This window comes from Mustela nigripes, chromosome 12 (assembly GCF_022355385.1).
Source record: "Mustela nigripes isolate SB6536 chromosome 12, MUSNIG.SB6536, whole genome shotgun sequence".
NCBI classification, from domain to species: Eukaryota; Metazoa; Chordata; class Mammalia; order Carnivora; family Mustelidae; genus Mustela; species Mustela nigripes.
In genome coordinates, this window is record NC_081568.1 from 92,819,636 (window position 1) to 92,840,604 (window position 20,969).

The window sequence follows — 20,969 nt, forward strand, 5'->3', positions numbered from 1 at the left end:
AAGGGGCGCCTGGGTGGCTCAGTGGGTTGAGCCGCTGCCTTCAGCTCGGGTCATGATCGCAGGGTCCTGGGATCGAGCCCCACATCGGGCTCTCTGCTCAGCTGGGAGCCTGCTTCCTTCTCTCTCTCTCTGCCTGCCTCTCTGCCTGCTTGTGATCTCTCTCTCTCTGTCAAATAAATAAATAAAATCTTTAAAAAAAAAAAAAAAAAAAACAAAATTCACAAATCAATCAATGTGATAGAACAAATCAGTAAGCAAAGACAGAAGAACCACATGGTCCTCTCGATTGATTCAGAAAAAGCATTTGACAAAATACAGCATCTGTTCCTGATTAAACTCTTCAGATTATAGGGATAGAGGGAACATTCCTCAACTTCATAAAATCTATCTATGAAAAACCCACAGGGAATATCATTCTCAATGGGGAAAAGCTGACAGCCTTCCCTTTGAGATCAGGAACACCACAAGGATGAACACTCTCACCACTGTTATTCAACATAGTACTAGAAGTCCTAGCAACAGCAATCAGAAAATAAAAAGAAATAAAAGGTATTCTAACTGGCAAAGAAGAAGTCAAACTCTCTCTCTTTGCAGATGACATGATACTTTATATGGAAAACCCAAAAGACTTTACTCCCCCCCCCAAAAAAAAGACTTTACTCCCAAACTACTAGAACTCATATAGCAGTTCAGTAATGTGGCAGGATACAAAATCAATGCACAGAAATCAGTTGCTTTCTTATACACTAACAATGAAAACACAGAAAGGGAAATTAGAGAATCAACTCCATTTACTATAGCACCAAGAACCATAAGATACCTGGGAATAAACTCAATCAAAGAGGTAAAGGATTTGTACTCAAGGAACTACAGAACACTCATGAAAGAAATTGAAGAAGACACAAAAAGATGGAAAAGCATTCCATGCTCATGAATTGGAAGAGTAAACATTGTTAAAATGTCTATACTGCCTAGAGCAAACTACTTTCAATGCCATCCCAATCAAAATTCCACTGTCCTTTTTCAAAGTGCTGTAACAAACAATACTAAAATTTGTATGGAACCAGAAAAGACCCCGAATTGCTAAGGAAATGTTGAAAAAGAAAAACAAAACTGGGGGCATCATGTTGCCTGATTTCAAGCTATACTACAAAGCTGTGATCACCAAGACAACATGGTACTGACACAAAAACAGAAACATAGACCAGTGAAACAGAGTAGAGAGTCCACTCTGTGGTCAAATAATCTTTGACAAAGCAGGAAAAAATATACAGTGTAATAAAAGACAGTCTCTTCAATAAATGGTGCTGGGGAAATTGGACGGCTATGTATAGAAGAATGAAACTTGATCATTCTCTTACACCATACACAAAGATAAACTTGAAATAGGTAAAAGACCTCAAAGTAAGGCAGGAATCTGTCATAATCCTAGAGGAGAACATAGGTAGTAACCTCTTCGACATTGACCACAGCAACTTCTTTCAAGATATGTCTCCAAAGGCAAAGGAAACAAAAGCGAAAATGAACTTTTGGGACTTGCTCAAGATCAGAAGCTTGAAAACAAAACAAAACAAAGTCAACAAAACAAAGAGGCAACCCATGGAATGGGAGTACATAGTCACAAATGACACTACAGACAAAGGGCTGATATCCAAGATCTATAAAGAACTCCTTAGACTCAACACCCAAAAAACCAGATAATCACATAAAAAATGGGCAGAAGACATGAACAGACATTTCTCCAAAGAAGAACGTACTAACAGACACATGAAAAAATGTTCATCATCATTAGCCATCAGGGAGATTCAAATCAAAACCATATTGAGATACCACCTTACACTAGTTAGATTGGCCAAAATTAACAAGACAGTAAACAGCATGTGTTGGAGAGGATGTGGAGAAAGAGGAACCCTCTTACACTGTTGGTAGGAATGCAAGTTGGGTACAGCCACTTTGGAAAACAGTGTGGAGATTCCTTAAGAAATTAAAAATAGAGCTACCCTATGACCTTGCAATTGCACTAGTAGGTATTTACCCCAAAGATACAAATGTAGTGAAAAGAAGGGCCATATGTACCCCAGTGTTCATAGCAGCAATGGCCATAATCGCCAAATTCTGGAAAGAGTCAAGATGCCCTTGGACAGACAAATGGATAAGGAAGATATGGTTCATATATACAATGGAATATTACATCTCCATCAGAAAGGATGAATACCCAACTTTTGTATCAACATGGGCGGGACTGGAGGTCATTATGCTGAGTGAAATAAGTTAAGCAGAGAGAGTCAATTATCATACAGTTTCATTTACTTGTGGAGCATAAGGAATAACATGGAGGGCATTAGGAGAAGGAAAGGAAAAGTGAATGGGGTGGGGGGAGACGAACCATGAGAGACTATGGTCTCTGAGAAACAGACTGAGGGTTTTAGAGGGGAGGGCGGTGGGGGTTTGGGTGAGCCTGGTGGTAGGTATTAATGGAGGACACGTATTGCATGGAGCACTGGGTATGGTGCATAAACAATGAATCTTGGAACACTGAAAAAATTAAATTAAATTAAAAAAAAAAGACTACTCCCCACTACACACATACTCCCTTGATTATTTCTGAGGCACAGAATAATGTAAAGGTGGGTTTTTAAAAATCATGCTGTCACTTCAGATAATTTCTGCAGTCTAACAGTGATATAGGACACTTACGTCAACTAAATTTAGTTTTAATCTTTGAAAAACATAAAATGGTCAGCATAGTGGGACTCAAATAATTTTATAAGAACTAAACTATGACACTTGAGTATTTCTGATGTTTTTAAAAGATATGTGCTGCTAAAGACTCAGATCAATGTCTTTCGACTTTTCTGTACATTTAGATCACCGGAGAACATGCTCCACCCCAGACTAAGTCAATCAGAATTTGTGGAATGGGATCATACGTTTAAGAAAGCACCCCAGGTTATTCTAATGTGCACTCAAAGTTAATTGTAAGTTTGGGATTATTTGGAGCTTATCTTTTGGAAAATCCTATTTTAAAATTGATTATAAAGAATTATTTTTGCCTGTAGGTGGAGCTCAACTGCTGCGAGTTCATTCTGTAAACCAAATTGAGTTGTCTGCTCAATGTTTTTTAACATCTGTGTATTGATTTATAATAAACGACCAAAGAGTAAAATCAGATGTAACAAGCAGACCAAATAGTTAGAAGTCAATGGTTTGTTGTGATGATTATAATCATTACGGAAATTCAGTTTTTGTGTGATTTCTATCAAATGTAATTATGGTGTGATTTCTCTTCTAAATTATTTTCATCAAGTTGAAATATAAATAAAAAAATTACTAACATACCCTCAAATTATAATCATCAAACGTTTGATAAAAATGTTTCAAGGTTAACTGGAATGGTATTAGTTTTGGTGTTTGAACAGGTTCCAGTTTCATTAGCTATGTTCTGTTTATCCATCATATTTGCTGATCTTCTTCATAAAATGACTCTCTTATTTGGTAAAATTAAGTGGAATTTGTGTTTTAGTTACGATCTGTGTTAGTTGGATATGAAATATCATTATTATGATAGCACCAGGAATTTAGATATGGATATTGAAGTTGAAATTGAGATTAAAGATCTGATGAATTGGGGCGCCTGGGTGGTTCAGTCGTTAAGTGCCTGCCTTCAGCTCAGGTCATGATCCTGGGGTCCTGGGATCGAGCCCCGCATTGGGCTCTCTGCTCAGCAGGAAGCCCACTTCTTCCTCTCCCACTCCCCCTGCTTGTGTTCCCTCCTTCTCTGTCTCTCTCTCTCTTGCTGTGTCAAATAAATAAATAAAATCTTTTTAAAAAATCTGATGAATTGGATTGAATTTAAAATTATGAAGCAAGGGAAAATGTAGTCATAAATACCTCCTGAGTATACTCCGGGAGCCCTGGGTGAACACCCAAATTAGATGTTACCAATTGTTGTCTCTCAAGGGTCTCTTTGTCAGGTTTGACATATTACTAGAATTTCTTACTTCCCAGGATTTCTGTCCTTGAAAACATTTGTAACCTTTCTTTCAGCCTTGGGAAATCTTTTAGTCTTAATATGATCAGACATAGGAAGTACAGATTCAAAAAGATAATACAATATTTACATTTCAGAAATTTAGAAGATAGTGGGACACCTTGGTGGTTCATTTGGCTAAGGGTCTGCCTTTGGCTCAGGGTCCTGGGATTGAGTCCTGCATCAGGGTTCTTACTCAAAGAGAAGCCTGTTTCTCCCTCTGCCTGCTGCTCCCCGTTTGTGTGCTCTCTCTCTGACACAAAAATTAATAAAAAATCTTCTAAAAAATTTAAAAGATAGTGTGCATTTTTAAACTATAGTACAAATTTTAAAAGATAATATAGTAAAAAAGATTGAAATCCACAGATATTTTAACAATGCTGTATGAACCATTAGAATCATCATCTGCAGAAGTGCCCCTCTTCCTCTCATTAGAACATTTACAAGCAACGAGTGCATTATCCATTGAGAGCATTTCGTCTTCCTATTACTTTCCTTTCCTCCAAGACATACGGAAGCAGATGGTAGGAAAGAGGAAGAGAAAGACATGTGAGGCCCTTATAGTGGGTAACTGGACTCCGAATAAAGAAAATTTGCAGTTATTATTTCTTTGGTATGGAGTAGTAGTGGTCCAAATATTGTATTTTCAGGAAATATTTGGGTTTATCAGTAGGTACTAAGCTTTGGAGCCATCCTAATTTTAATGAAGTTTTGCATGGTAACTTACACTAGAGATTGATTTTATTTTTTTGTATGTTCTTTCCTAAGCAGTCAGCCTATTCTCAACATACACTGCCAGACACTGCAAGAACTGCTAAGTGCCAGACAGTGCTAAACTCAGGAACACAGAAATAAAGGAGAAATTATTTCTTTCTGCAAACATTCATAATATAATATAAAAATGAGGTTATAAACAATTAATTACAATTAATTACTAATTCATCATGTCAAATATTCTAAGAGACATGCATGCATGCAAATTATTAAGGATGTTAAGTAGGCTATATGTATTTCTGGAAAAGATGAAAGTACCAAGTCAAAAAGAGTTGAATGTAAAATTGCCATTTTTGTAGATCAAGAACAGCTAGCAATTTCATAAGTTATACCCTAATGCTAATAAGATAAACCATTTGGAAGCACTATTGGAAAGAAATAACATTTTAGCATGAAGTCTAGTCCTTTAGTGTTGTATAATCCTCCAGTGTAGACTAGATGGTTTATTTTACTGCCTTTATCTATTTCATTTAAAATTTTGGAATAGTAACAATTATAAATCATACCATCATTTGGCATTTCTGGCAAGCTTCCATTTTTCTTATGTTTGGGTCTTTATAGCAAGGATTTTTGGATATTCTGAACAAAACTGTTTCTTGGGTTATTCAAAATAAAAAAACACTTTTAACATTCCCAGTTGTGGGGCCCCTGGGTGACTCAGTTGTTAAGTGTCTGCCTTCAGCTCAGTTCATGATACCAGGGTCCTGGGATCAAGTCCTGTGTCAGGCTCCCTGCTTGGCGGGGATTCTGCTTCTGCCTTTTCCTCCCCGTGCTGTTCTGCCTGCTTGTGCTCTCTCTCTCTCTGTCAAATAAATAAATAAATCTTTAATAAATAAATAAATAAATAAAATGCCCAGTTGGTTCATTGAGAACCTTAATCCACATCCAAGGACTCACCTTCAAAGTAAAAGAAAAAAAAAATCCTTGAACTTAAGAAATACAACCACCCTGTTTTTACAATTAGATTTCAGATGGCAGACAGGAAGCAGTGAAATGCACACGTGAGGAAAATTCTCTTGTCAAAATGGGGAAGAGGTGTTTGCATTTCTTTAGAATGTATTGACTTCTATTACTCTTGAGAATTATGTTCCATTGATCTGGTAGCTGTTTTTGGAGAATGCAATGTACATTTGAAATACAGTATTGAGATTATGTGCAAAAAACATTAAGTTATTCAAGCATCTGAGGAAGTGTTCTCTACCCTGGAAATCTAGTTGTATTGAGTTTTGAAATTCATTGTTTTCCTGCTTTCCTTGTGTATGCTTTGTGAATTCACCTATAAATTAAATTGGCAAGTATGCCAGTTGGTGCCTGGGTGGCTCATTCAGTTAAGCATCTGACTCTTGATTTGGGCTGAGGTCATGATCTCAGGTCCTGAGGTTGAGCCCTGCGTTGAGCTCCATGCTATTCCAAGATTCTTTTCCTCTTCCTCTCCTTACCCCTCTACTCTTCCCCCACTTGCACACGTGCTCTCTCTCTCTCTCAAATAAATAAATAAATAAATAAATAAATAAAATCTTTCAAAAAGTAAATTGGCAGGTATAATTTGGATAAAATACAGAACAAAGAGGCCTCTCAAGATGCAAAGATCTTTGTTTAACACAAAGTTAAAAGCACTTGAAGTTACACATGGGCCTAAGAGGTATTTATAATTAGTGATTCTATTTTTTCTTTCTCTAGTTTTCTCTCTGGATCCCTTCCCCCCCTAATTGTTCAGGGATTTTACCACCTTTCAGGTATGGTTTCACTTATGCACAATAAGTTCTTCCTTTGTACTAGGCACTGTGCTAGGTTATAGGATGCTCAGATTACTGTGTCTGAGTTTCTTTACAAGTTGCTTAGTGTCTAGTAAAAGGGACAGTTGTATGAACAGATAAGGACTGTGAGGTATTCCTAGATGCTGTAGCCAGACAGCTATTGTTATTCCTTGTTCTACAGTGTGACCACTTTGCCAACTCAATTTATTTCTTTAATTTAACCTCCATAACAAAGCTAAAAGGTATAGTCTATATTAATGATTCTCATTTTTAAAGTGAAGAAAACTAGACTTATGTGCATAGAAAATGGCAAGTCTGGTACTTGAACCTGCAGTTGTCTGACCCCTCTCTACAGCTGTTGGTTGGTCAGGGCCAGCTCACAGTATCTAGCTGATGTGTAACTCTCACATGAGATGTTTCTAGCAAAGGTATGACATCATGTTAGAAATACTATTCTGTATGAGTGTAGAGAATGGATTGGAGGAAGGAGACCAAAACAGAAAGATTATTACATTCATCGAAGGGAGAGATAATAAGGATCTAATTCCCTAAAGCAGTGTCTATGGGAATGGATTTAGAGATAATAGAGATAACAGATTTGGATATAGGAGACCAGAAGAAAAAAGATACACTCCAGATGACGCCTAGGTTTCTGGCTTAGATAACTTGGCTGAATGGTGGTGATAAGCATTGGGATAGGAGTTCTAGGTGTTTTTAGTGCTCCCTTCCTGTTCATCCTTTTAGTCCTTCCTGATACTCTTCAATGCCCTGCATATAAACATACTGAATTGCTTCCTTTATTAGTCAGCTTAATTTAGGTTATGCTATGGTAACAAACAACCCCCATATCTTAGTGGGTTAAAACTAGTGTTTGTTTTCTAGTTCTGGCTACATCCTGGTAAGATCTGTGGATAAACTCCCCAACACTTACATTCATGGGCCCAGAATGAAGAAGCCTCTTGCTGAGAGGCACAGCAGAAGCAAAAGAGTGACGATGGAATCATATGCTAGCTCGTAAAGTTTCTGCTTAGAAATGGCATCTATCACTTCAGCATTTCACTGGTGAAAGCAAGTGATGTGGCCAAGCCTGGTATGGTGAAGTATAAACCTTTCCCAAGGAGGAGCAGTGAATGCTTAGAAACAATATGTAATCTCCAGGCTTTGTGATTTAACCAGGAATTGCTGTAAATACCCGTGACTTTGTAATGAATTTAGTCAGCATCTTCCTGGTGGACAGGACAAAAAAAAAGACATAATGAACATTACTTAATTGCCATTATCTGAATTTTAAAAAGAAGAATATCACTTTTGTAATTATCACATACTTTTTAAAAGCATAAAATTCTAAAGGAAATTCTATCTTATCTGTCTTTCCATATGGGGTAGAGAAGAACACAATGATCTTCCACGAGTTTCACAGAAAATGCAGAAACACTTCATATGCACGGAACATCAATCAAATCATAACTTTCTTATTAGGTACCTTAAGGATCCTTCGGTTGTAGTGAATAGAAACCTACTCAAAAAAACTCCCATTTTTCTAGAAAGGGATTTTACACATTAACTGAAGGGATTTCTGCATAAAGGAATAGAGGAGTTGCACAGAATCTAGATAAAAGAATTGCATCAACCCTGATATGAACGGAAGCCCTGACATGAACTTCTATTTTCTCTCCTTCTACAGCCTCAACTCTCCTTTTCTTTGTTCATTTGTTCTGTTACTTTCTACAGTCTTGTATTTTCTCTGTAGGGTTCTAGTCTAGTATCTCTTGCAGTTCAGTCCTTCAGAAGTAAATTAACTTAATTTCTGTGTCCCACAGCCTGACTCTCTGGAGAGAGAATCTTACTGGCTTGGCTTGGGTTAGCTATCCATATATGTTATTGAGAGGACGGTGGTAGTGGAGGGGCTCTGGAAAGCCATGAGATGCGGAGGTGTGACAGAGGTGTCTTGTCCTTTCACTATCCACTTCCCTTCTTATTTAGTAATGAGAACCCAGATATCTAGCTGGACTCATGACTGCCTCATTAAAAGATATTCACGATACTCCTTTGTAGCAAGGCAAGGCCTTGTGACCAAATTCTGGCAATGAGAGGAAACAGAAGCATATCACACTTTCAGGAAGTCATTTCTAAAGCAAAGAAAGAAGGGGCTAGCCTTGGTGGAATAGAGAGGCTGAAAGAGCCTGTGTCCTTGAAGACCTCATGGAGCCACAATTCTAGCTCAGATTGCCTATCTGGAGTTGTTCAATGTGGGATAAAAAAACATTCAAGTTATTTAAGCACATTAGTTGGAGTTTCTATTAAGTGCAACAGAACCTAAACCTAACTGATACAGTAAGGCTGTTTCTTCCAGGGTTATGAGTAGGGTAAGTTCTCTGTGGTGGGCATGTGGACAGAGAGGAAATGAATAGCTGTTCCATTATTTTTAATAGCTTTCTTGGTTGGTTTTCAAGTTATTGCTGGAAGAGAATCGTATTAATTAATAATACCCAACATCTTCACTGCTCTTCTACTTTTGGCTGATCACCTTGTTCCTTATTTTATTATGAAAACAGAAATGGTGAGAAAAATTCCTCATTTTCCCACCAACAGTGTACCCCTCTGCATCTGAATTCATACGCTTCTGGCAAAGGCAAACCGTTACTCTGTGCTGTGGTCCACACACCATCCACTTTTTCACACACTTTGGCCAAGCTATTATCCACCTTACTCTTGTGGTTCACTTCAAATGCTGCATATTGTCTGTCCTTCTTGCTGTTTCGTGGACATGCCAACCCCATTCTTTTTCAGGCCTTTTTCAGTTACCTTCAGGTAACTTTGGGTTACCTCAGCTTTAGAGTGTCTTCTCTAAAATAATCTTAGTAACCATTCCTTCTCTTCATGCAGTTTCTTCCTCAAACATTGTCTTTTCCGACCACATTATTTTAAATAATTCCCTCCATGCCTATCAGGGGTAGATATGCAAATAACCAAGACAAACTTTTAAAATTTGTTTGGCTTTTACAAAATGCATCTGCTAGGATCCACACCCTTCAAAAAATAAATACACCAAACAAACAAACAAAAAATTCATCAGTAGTGCTAGGATGTGATTGGCTCATAGTTTGTATAGCCAGATAATGAGTGATGAAAATACACGTTACTTTGCCTTTTCCTATATGTTGGGAACATTAGGTGAAATGAGGATAAATGAGGTTAAAAATTAAGTTAGGATCCAGATTATCTGTCCTCAAAGCTAGGCTCAGATGTTTGCAGAAGACAAGGTCACTCTTTTCTAGGGAGACAAAGTGAGAGGGTCTCTTCTCTCAGCCAAAATCAGTTTTCTATAAGTTCTATAATGCTTTAAAGAACCTTTGCCATAATATTTCGTCAATATTAATCTGAGTGGATTTTGTTCTATTTTGTTCACTTTATCAACTCTTTGCCTTTATTTAAGCTTGTCTTTTTAAGAGCAGACACAATATAAACTATTTAGTAATGACCTACTTTGAAGAGGAATCTCAGAATTCATTACAATTCTTTCCTACCTTTTTGCCAACTTTGATCCATTAGTAGTATTTGATCTCTCTTCTCGCCTTAGTTTTTATTGTTAAGATACTGCTACACCATGTGTATTAGTTCATTCAGTATATTTGTGCATTCATGTTGATTTCAATGTGTTTACTATTTAAATGTACCTATTTGAGTGTTAAACCTTAAATAGGATTTCGATTATTATTTTTAGGTATGTCAGTGGCTTACTAGATTTTTAATCTAATTTTGTATTTGATTTATTATTATTCTATTCAAGTTTTTCTTTTATTTTAAAGATTCTTAATACATTTTCCTGGTATTGCTAATTGCTAATTTTGTCATGTCAGGTAGTTTGCTTTTCTGTTTTAAAATTTATAGTGTTGATTTAGGTGCTTCTTTAAAGAATTATTTTGTTTAAACAGTCTCAAATTTGTTATATTATAATGGGTAGATTTCTGTTCTTACTGAAAAGTACTTTTCTTAGGGTCAAAGGCAGATATTAATTGGCATATAAGCTAATGAACAAAATCTTTTCTCTCTAATTTGTATTTTCAGTTTACACACATGTGCACGCACACAAGCACACAGTCAACAGACAGGAAGTTAGATTTGTCCTTTGCGGTATATTTGATTTTCTGGAGTCTGTGAAAAAGAATGTTTTCTTAACTATGAAAATTGTATAATGACTTCCTACCAATTTTTCTTCCTTTTAGATAAGCATTTACTTTTTTAGACTTATTAATCATTATAAATCAATAGAAAATTTCTGGATATGCTTATTTGTTCACAATATTAACGATAACTTGAAATAATTTAAAGACAGTCTTTGTTGAAGGGAATTAAGAAGAAAGTTTAGAGAGAGTTTAGAAAGATACAGTGTAGGCCTCATACAAAGACTAGAGTGTTACAGTCCTTGTATTTTATGTCCTGCTGCTGTATGATAACTCTCCATTTTAGTTGTAGTGTATGTACTTGCTCAGTCACCTAGATCTATAGCCGACCTGTGGAAGGACATTTAGTGTGATAGAAGGTAAGAATGTCTAGTCCTGATGCTGCTGGAGAGTGGTCCAGAAATTGAAAGCCAAGATAATATTGCGAAGTTACTCACCAGCCTTAATTGTTTGGCTTGATGCTCAGTATTATATTCTCAGGTAGGATTTATCAGTAGTCCAGTGAAGTTTTAAAAATTATATTCTCTTCATTTTATTGTTTTAGCTTATGTTGTATAGTCTGGAAAGAATTTTGGAACAAAATGTGTTTACATTTAAGTAGATGTTTAAAGGTTTTGCTCATCATTTTTGTATTGAATGAATTACTGAGGAAAATATGAATATTGCTTAACCTTTTCCTGTATGTTGGGAACATAGGTAAATAAAGGTACATATTTAAAAGTCAAATTGGATCTAGATTATTTGTCCTTCCCAAGGCTAAGTTAGATGTTTGCCAAGACAGGGTTACTCCATTCTAGAAAGACAAAGTGAGAGAGAGTCCTTTATTCTAACTAAACTACTCTTGCTTCTAAGCTGTGCCAGTGAGTAGCAACAGTTTTAAGGAACAATAAAGGGACTTAACACCTGTTAATCACAGCCTGTAGCAAAAATTAAACACTTAAGAGCCTAGCCTCCAGAGGAGGGTTACACCCTAAACATGGTGAGACTACAGCATTACCACTTCAGGTCTTTGGTGCTGTGGCCATAAGATGGAATGATATCTGCATTACCTTAATTCTTGGACTCTTAAGATAATAGACAGCCTTTTATAGTTATAAATGCTTCTATTAACTCAAAATAATTTTCATAAAATACTGATGAAATACTGCTTATCCCCCCAAAATGCATAAAAGAATGTATGAGAAGATTATTTTCAGTTTGTTCTTGCTAAAAGTTTTTAAAGTAGCATTTGAAGAATGTTTATAAGTTCATACTGTATATATCTTTGAATTGTTCTTTTTTAAAACACTGTAGCTGCTGAATTTTAGATGAAGACCTGGCACCTAAACCAGGTTAAAATAAAATGCAAGCAATTACCTCCCCTGCCCCCCAGCTATAAATTTGACTTGGAAATAGATTCTGCAAAAGAGATTCACCTTATCTGGGCTCTTTAAAGTTGAAAACTCACTTTCAAGGCAGAGTAGTTACCTAGCCTTTGAATATTATTGCATTCTTTTCCTGCTTCACATTAGTCAGTTGTTTAAGTTTACTCTTTATTGTTGCTGCATTTCTGTTTCTAAGTCTTAGAACAGAAAGCAGTCCTTATTTGGAGCTATGATACCTTGAACTGACTATACTTAAGTATATGCCATTTATAAAAATCTACAGCATTATATACCTATTAAATCATACAGAGGGAAAAAATAGATGGTTACTGGATAAAGAGAGAGAGAGAGAGATCAATAGAAGAGAATAAAGCGCCCAGAAATAGACCCACACCTACACAGATATAATCAACTGATTTTTGACAAAAGTACAAAGAAAGTTTGAGAAATGATAATCTTTTAACAAATAATGTTAGAGGGGCGCCTGGGTGGCTCAGTGGGTTAAAGCCTCTGCCTTCCGCTCAGATAATGATCCCAGGGTCCTGGGATCAAGCCCCACATCAGGCTCTCTGCTCAGCGGGGAGCCTGCTTCCTCCTCTCTCTCTGCCTGCCTCTCTGCCTACTTGTGATCTTTCTCTGTCAAATAAATAAAATTCTTTAAAAAAAAAAACAACTAATGTTAGAGTAACTGAGAGTCTGTGTGCAAAAAATTGAACATTAACACCTACCTCTTTCTACAAAAATTAACTTCTAATGGTTCACAAACCTAAAAGTAAGTCTATTAAGCTTCTAAAAGAAAACATAGGAGAAAATCTTTATGAACTTGGGTATGCTAATGAGTTTTTAGGCACAAAAAAACATGAAGTCCACTGATAAATGAACATCATCAAAATTAAAAAAAACTTTGGCTCTGGAGAGGTTGCTTTTAAGGAATGAAAAGACAAGCCACAGAGTAGGAAGCAGTATTTGCAAATTACACATTTAATAAGAGATTTGTATCCAGAATATAGGAAGAATTCTGAAAACTCAACACTAAGAAAATAAACCCATTTAAAGAATGGACAAAAGATCTGAACAGATATTTAACCAAAGATATATGAGGCAAGCAGTATATGAAAATGTTATATGTACATCTTTGCTGAGATAGACCACTACTGCAAGCAAGGATTTAAAATTTGTATGTATTATTACTTCACATTTTAGTATATAGTGACTAAGGAGCTTGAAGAAAACAAAGGTTAAGGCTTGTCTGTTTTTTAATCTGGAACTTGACTAATCACATCTACCTGCAAGGAACCTAGAGCTTAGATTCTAATATTGGCTCTTAGATTTATATTTTACACAAATGTCAAAGTTGCCCACCAAAGTATAGGAACAGAGTGGTTTTGCAAAGAGTAGGGGAAGAATGGTGAAGCTAGACAGCTTTCTAATCTTTCTTCAGTTGTGTTTCTAAAGTTTAACTTACGCAGGATTACTCTCCAAACAATGGACAGTCCAGGATTTAAACACATATATTTGACTTAACTGCCATATTATACCTCCCCTGAGATGAGGCATTAAAATCGAATATTAGAATTTGGGGTGGGGGTGCAGGATGCAGACTGTGCATGCAAAAGGATTGGTGAGAATTTGATATCCTGATATATGTGAGAACTTACATATACAGGGACACATATCTGCAGGAATTATGGTAGGAAGTTATTAGAGGAGTAAACTGGGGCCAATCAAAATGGGCCTTGTATGGCATACTTAGAAACTGGACTTTGTTCTTTAGATGGTGGAAAACAATATAAAAGTTTTAAAATTGGAAAGTGACATGATTAGCATTTTGTCTTAGAGGGATCATTGGGATAGTAGCATGGAAAATAAGCTGGAAGGAGCCAAGACGAGAGGTTAAGAAGACTGACCAACCAGAATACTGCTTTAATTGTCCAAGTCCAGGTAAAATATAATGAAAACCCCAACCAAGACAGTATTCTATTTGCAAGGAAATTTGCATTCAGCAAACATTTTCCCAAACATCTAAAATATGCATGTGGTAGATAGAAAGATAAAGATACTCCCCTTGCCTACAAAAAAGCTCTCAGCTGAGCCAGGCTTTATAACACATACATACACAATGAACTCTATATAAAGTCGAGGTTCAGAGAAAGTACAGTAGCTCCATGGAGGAGGGAGAGATTAATTTTGACTTTAGGGATCAGGAAGTCTGCATGTATGCAAAGTAGACAGCATTAATACTAGGCCTTGAAGAAGGGGCAAAGTTTGAATAAGAGGAAATGGGTGGGAAAGGGAATTTCCAGTAGAGGAAACAGAGAAAAGTACAGAGTGTATTTGAGGAACAACCTGTTGTGACTAGAGAGGATATTGTTGGAAATAAAGATAGAAAGATAGGTTGGGACCAGATCATGAGGTACCTGCCAGGCTAGTAAAGTGCAAATATAACTCGCTTTGCTTTATTTATGTGTACAGGAAAACATAGATCAACCTCTTTTTTCATTTAAAGTATGCCAACTTGAAAGACTCAAGGTTGGGTGAATACTGGATTTCTACATTTTTGGACAGGAGATATGTGAGTAGGAGGGTTTGGTGAGATGGCTGGAGTAGAGAATCATGTTTATTTTAGTTTTTATAATTTGAAAGTGAACGCTAAATCCCTATAGTAAATGAGGTGGTAGTTTAGGGGGAGGAATGAATCTACCTAGTGACAAGATGAAAACAAATTTTGTGAAATAATACATGTGAATTACTTTAAAAACATGATGCTGGTGATGGCTGGTGATTATAGAGTTTAAAGTGCCTTTAGTGACACACAATCCAACCTTAACAGCCTTAGAATCGCTCACTTTCTGGTAGCCCCTTCCAACCATGCCATATTTCAAAATAAAATGAAAACTTAATGCCAGGTTAAATGTCAGTGGTTATTAAGCATATATAACAACCAGATTAGTATTTAAGGTGATGTATGTAATTAAAGGGGCATGATATCAATGAAGTAGAAGAGATAAACCCAGTCCACAGGGACAATTTGGGGAGACAAGCCAAGCATACCTAGAAGGAAAATGAGACACTGGTGTCCTTCATAAGCATCCTGGCTCTCCCACCTGCCTCCCACCTCTCCCACCTGCCTCCCACATCTCTCCTACACTACAGAGAATTACTCTGCATCAGATGTGATTTGTTACTTAAGAAAATAATACATTAAAAAACACAAAATGGCATAGACAGACTGAGTACTCTAAATGCATAGGAAATCCCAAGTAGAAATGGTGTAGAGTCAGATGAGGTTTATTAGTTTTCTTGAAGGTTTGTTTTCAGGCAGGTTTATACTGCCAATTGCCAGACCACACACTGGAGTAAGCTGATGATACCAGTAATTTTGCTGGTAAAATAAATACTCTCTTATAAGATAATGAGTGTGCTAATTTGTTGCGCTTTACTTAAGTTGTTAATGACTATTTTTACCTCATTTGTTTCATTTTGAATGTTTATTTTAAAAATGGAAGTATTATTTTTGAGAACATCCTGTTTATAATAAAAACTTAATGACAACTACATAAAACAAAAATAGCATGTCTACAAATGTAATTATGGACATGTTCATTTAAGGAAACAAATTTAAAAGATAAAATTCTAACTTTAGCTAGCGTATGCAATAGTTTTATTTTAGAAAGATAAATGTCCTTGCTGAAAATTCAGTGATGACATTTATTGCTTAGGAAAACATGTTGCTATATTTTTCCCTCTATGTAATTTTTAATATAGCACTTACAGAAACACTTCAAATCTTACTAAACAAAACAAACATAGAATGTCACTTTCTAAAATGAAGTACTGGTAATAAAGTTTACTGTCTACTCTTAACACTGTAGTTCTGCTTGAATATTTCCAATGTGAGAACCTTGGTCTGTCAAGAGTTAAGATACAGCTTAAAAAATTTAAGATACGATTTTTTAAAAATATTTGACTCGTTTATGAATGGAGCATTTTTATAGAATGATATTACCTGATGTTCTGCCTTCAACAAGATGGTGAATGACTGATAAGCAGGGCTACCGAGGAGAGTTGTGCAGAACACTTAGCCATGGAATGTGAATATGAGCTGGAATCTAGGCGGAGTTCCCCTCCAAGCCCTGTGCACTGGGGAGGGCCACATTAGCCCCAGGAATGGGTGCCTTTTTCTAATCTTTCAGCCAGGAAAAGGTATTTGTTTCCTAGGAGGTTCCCCTAGAGGGTGTGCCCTTTTGTAATTAACATGACGGTGCTTCAGGCGCTAGCCTATAGATAAACTTAAGAATTAAAAGAAAATGAGCAGCTAGGCTGTAGCTTTTCTCAATGGGTACTATTACACAGGTGTGTGGCCAGTTTTTAGTGACAGGAAAGAAAACTTGGAGACAGTACATTGCAATGGGAATTCCTTTCGGAAGGGGTTTTGGAAACCAGGGTTCTAGTCCTTGAGCACAGGTGTTTGTTTGACCTTGGGTGTTCTGTTCTTGAAAAAAACCTTGAAAACCACCCTTCTACCTTGAAGGGTGCATCTAGGAATGCATCCAGGAATGTTTTATCAGGAGCATGATAAGCAAGGAGAGGTCTGATCTGGAAATTTTCCAAACTGGCACATCTGAAATGTCATTAAAAGTCTTGGAGATATGTATTTGCAGGATCTATAATAGTACGTCTTAAAATAAAGTATTTCTCCAACTTTCTTCTTTCTACTTACTTTGTTTAATTTGCTTCTTCTCGCCTTTTCGTTTTTCTTCTTCCTGTCTATTTTTTTGTTGTGGTGGTGGTGGCTGTCTTTTTGTTTTGTTTTGTTTTTAGCTTCTTATGCTGGAACCTTACATAATTGATTTTGGACTTTCTTCTTTTCTAATAAAGCATTTAAAACTCTAAGCACTGCTCTCTCTGCATCTCACCAGTTTTGTTGTCATGATAATCAATTTTATGTACCAACTTGGCTAGGGTATAGTCCCTAGTTGTTTAATCAAATACTAATACAGGTGTTGCTTTGAAGGTATTCTATAGATGTGATTAAAGTCCATAATCAGTGACTTTTAGGTAAAGCAGTTTATGATCTGGGGGCCTGATTCATTTAAAAGACTGAGGAAGAGAGCTGAGGCTTCTCAGAAGAAGAAATTCCATCTGTGGAGAGCTGCTTTCGCTTGTACTGTGGAGAGTTCCAACTTGCCCTTCTTGATGGCCTATTTGCACAAATGCGTGATCCACATTTTGGATTTCAGACTAGGCAGACCCCGCAATTGGACGAGCCAGTCCTTTACTGGATGTGTGTGTGTGTGTGTGTGTGTGTGTGTGTGTGTGTGTAATATTTATAAATTTGCTTTGAATTTCATTCAGTTCAAAATTTTTCCTATTTTCTTTGTGGCTTCTTCTTTGACCTATGGGTCATTTAGAACTGTACTGTTTATTTTCCAAATATTTGGGAATTTTCTAGATATTTGTCTGTTACTGATGTCTAAATTAATTTTATTGTGGTCAGAGGACATATTCTGTACAATTTCAGTTATTTTACATTGAGACTTGTTTCATGGCTCAGTATGGCTTATCTTGGTGCATGTTATATGTGCACATGAAAAGAATGTGTATTCTATTGTGGTTGCTTGGAATGTTCTATAAATGACCCCAGTATTTGTTACAGCAGTTTAGACTTGAATTTTAATGTTTAAATTATACCTGTTAAGTTACAAATTTCCTTGATTGATGAGATTTTTCGAAATGATACTATTTCTGAATAACTAAAAGACCAAGTAGTAATTTCTGACTTTATACTTCACTAATTATTTCAATTAATAAGTTAATAGTTATTTTAAACTTTGTTTCTTGCTACTTGATTATTTGCAGTAGGCCATAATACAACTGTAAGTTTCATGTCTTTTGCTTTCAGTTTTGTCTTGTATAATACTTAGAAATATTTCTACATTTCCTCTTGATTATCCAAGAATAAATTTTTAGTTGGTAAATTTTCTTGGACTTGTCCTACTTAATTTTCTTCAGATCATTTTGTGCGTGTGTGTATGTGTGTGTGGTAGTTTTGTTGTCTCAATCTAAGAACAGAAAAAGTACATAGAAATGAAAAAACAAATCAGTGTATTTTTTTCTGGAGCAAGTTTTTTTTTTTTTTTTTTTAAAGATTTTATTTATTTATTTGACAGAGAGAAATCACAAGTAGACGGAGAGGCAGGCAGAGAGAGAGAGGGAAGCAGGCTCCCTGCCAAGCAGAGAGCCCGATGCGGGACTCCATCCCAGGAGCCTGAGATCATGACCTGAGCCGAAGGCAGCGGCTTAACCCACTGAGCCACCCAGGCGCCCTGGAGCAAGTTTTTTAAGAAAGCATTAGTAACCAGGGTTAAAATGGCCTTTTGAAATTTCAGTGCATTTTTCTTTTAAGCAAACTCAGTGAGAGAAAATAGTTAAAAAGAAAAAAGCAAGTCTTTGGATCCTTTCCTTAGAAGATTCTGTGATTATTCCTTTAAATTATATACCTCCTATTTGTGCTCAATCTTTAATTAATGTAATAGAAATTTTAAGTTTCTGTAATGAGTGGAAAAATGGATTAGATAACATTTAAGCTTCAGTGAGTTGAGACTATTACTTAAACTTGAGACATTGAAGGTGCCTGAGAACTCAGCACAAAACTTATTTTACTGGAATTCATCCACATCCTAAGCTGTTATACTGTGTTTATTTGGGATTTCTTTTTCCTTGCTGTTTCTATTCTTGTTACCATTAGTAACTGAGACTTGACTATAAAAAAGAGATTCATTTGTAGGAATCAAAATGCATTATGTGCATGGGTGGTTCAGTGGTAGAATTCTCACCTGCCAAAATGCATTATGTAGTGGGAAGAGTATTGGTTTGGAGTCAAAAGCCCAGGTTGTGCCATTTTTTAACTAAGTATCCTTGGGCGAATGAATTATTTATCTGACTCTCAGTGTCTTCCTGTAAAATGGGAATAAAAAGGGGCATCTGGGTGGCTCGGTCGGTTAAGTATCTGCCTTCGGCTCGGGTTGTGGTCCTGGGGTCCTGGGATCAAGTCCCATGTCGGGATCCCTGTTTGGTGGGGGGGGAGCTGCTTCTCCCTCACCCACTCCCCCTGCTTATGTTGCCTCTCTCACTGTCTCTCTCTCTCTCTCTCTGTCTGTTAAATAAATAAATAAAATCTTTTTTAAAAATGGGAATAAAAAAGACCTATTTTACCAGATTGTTGCATGATGAGATGAGTTGGTAGACATTCAATAAATTATAGTTATTAAAATACATCAGTTATAATATTTTGTTTTCAAGATACTACATACTTATAATAATATTCTCTAATAATATTTTCAGAATCTTCAAAGTGTTTCTTTCTGAATACTGTTCATTTTACTATTTGAGTTTACTTAAGTAAAAATTATTAATGTATATATAATACATTCTGGAAAGAGCTAGGATGAGTCACTACTTTTTTCCCCCATTAAATAACATTTAATCTCCTGGCTCTCCTAATCTTCATATGCCAACTGTTCACAGTACCTAAATAGAATTAGGACATTTTAAAGTTGGAAGAACCATATCAACTGTCTTTCAATTTCCTCATTTTACAGATAAGACCAGTAGAGAATAAGTGACAGATTATTTTGTTTTTGCCAACCTAGGTAGTCTCAGTGAGTCTGAATGTGAATCTAGCATACTTTTTCCTTTACTTCCTTGTGAAAGCTTCTAAGCCACTCACTAATCTACAACAATATTTTAATAGTGGAAACGGCTATTAAATTCACATTATTTTTCCTCCACTCACAAAACAGTTAATAAAAAGGGGACAAAGCAAGAAAAAGGCCAGGAAACCATCTAAAGAATTGGTCCCAGTTGTGCCAGTGGTCATCTAGTATATGGCAAATATTCAACTATTGTTAAAGAAGTAAGTGAATGTCAGATCTATGATTGTGCAAATGATAATAGCAGTGATTATACAAAATGCAAGTGTGGTTTTTTAAATTATTTTTATATAAATACAGATTTGATAACAAAAGTATAATTAAGCTTTTAATGTCATTTCTTATAAAATAATTTTCTTGATTTGCATTTTCTACAAAGAGTCCTCATCGATACCTTTTATGACTCATATTTTATTCTTTTTTGTTGTTAGATTATTTTTTGGGTTCAGGAAATTCAATCATTTTCCATTTTTAGAATTACTGGCTGAATGTCAGGGTACTTACTGACTCATAAATGGATCATGTTTGCAAGTTTATTTGTGTGTTACTTAGAATTTAAGAAAATTTTCCTATTGAAACAGGCTGTAATTGATAATTGGTTTTCCCCAATTTGGGAAATTATATTTGGGATCTATTGGAATACTACTGGGGGACAAAAAAGTTACCAAAATATAAACATTTAACTATGTTTTTATACATATACAAAATTATGTGTGTGTAAAATCTATGAAATCCCATTAGAACTACACATAAAGCCACATACATGTGATTGCTATAGGTATCCTAACAATAATTTCAATGACGGCCTGAGGAAGAAGAATCAGTTTACTCACTTATTTTTTCAGTTAACAGATATCATTTATTGAACATCTGTTTTATTAGCACATATTTTAAGAAGCTTTATTTCAGCTAGATTTTCAAGGATGGATGGGATTTGAATAGCTATAGGTACTATATTACATTATGTGTGCTTATATCAGTATTTGCCTTACATAACACATATGGTCTGTTTGTGAACCACACATTTAATTTGACGTTCTTCAAACATTCAAATAGGTTTACTGGTTGTTTAACCTTCAGAACTTTCTGGTTTATTACAACTATTTTCTTCTTAGTCAAAGTACTACTTTTTTTTTTTTTTTTTTTTT

General features: G+C 35.8%; 1 protein-coding gene across 3 annotated transcripts in view; it reads left to right on the top strand.

The window, feature by feature from the left end:
* The window catches only part of CWC27 (CWC27 spliceosome associated cyclophilin), a 196,709-nt gene that overhangs the window by 36,937 nt on the left and 138,803 nt on the right, over window positions 1–20,969 (top strand). Inside the window, exons 11-12 of one of the 3 annotated variants that reach the window (XM_059417955.1) lie at window positions 2,868–2,978; window positions 3,060–3,843. The exons of 1 other annotated variant lie outside the window; for it this stretch is intronic. In XM_059417955.1, coding sequence (XP_059273938.1) covers window positions 2,868–2,976 — 109 coding nt within the window. In that variant the 3' untranslated portion in view covers window positions 2,977–2,978; window positions 3,060–3,843. Of the gene's footprint in view, window positions 1–2,867; window positions 2,979–3,059; window positions 3,844–20,969 lie in introns of those variants that run through there. One more of the 3 variants, XM_059417956.1, reaches the window with a different exon arrangement.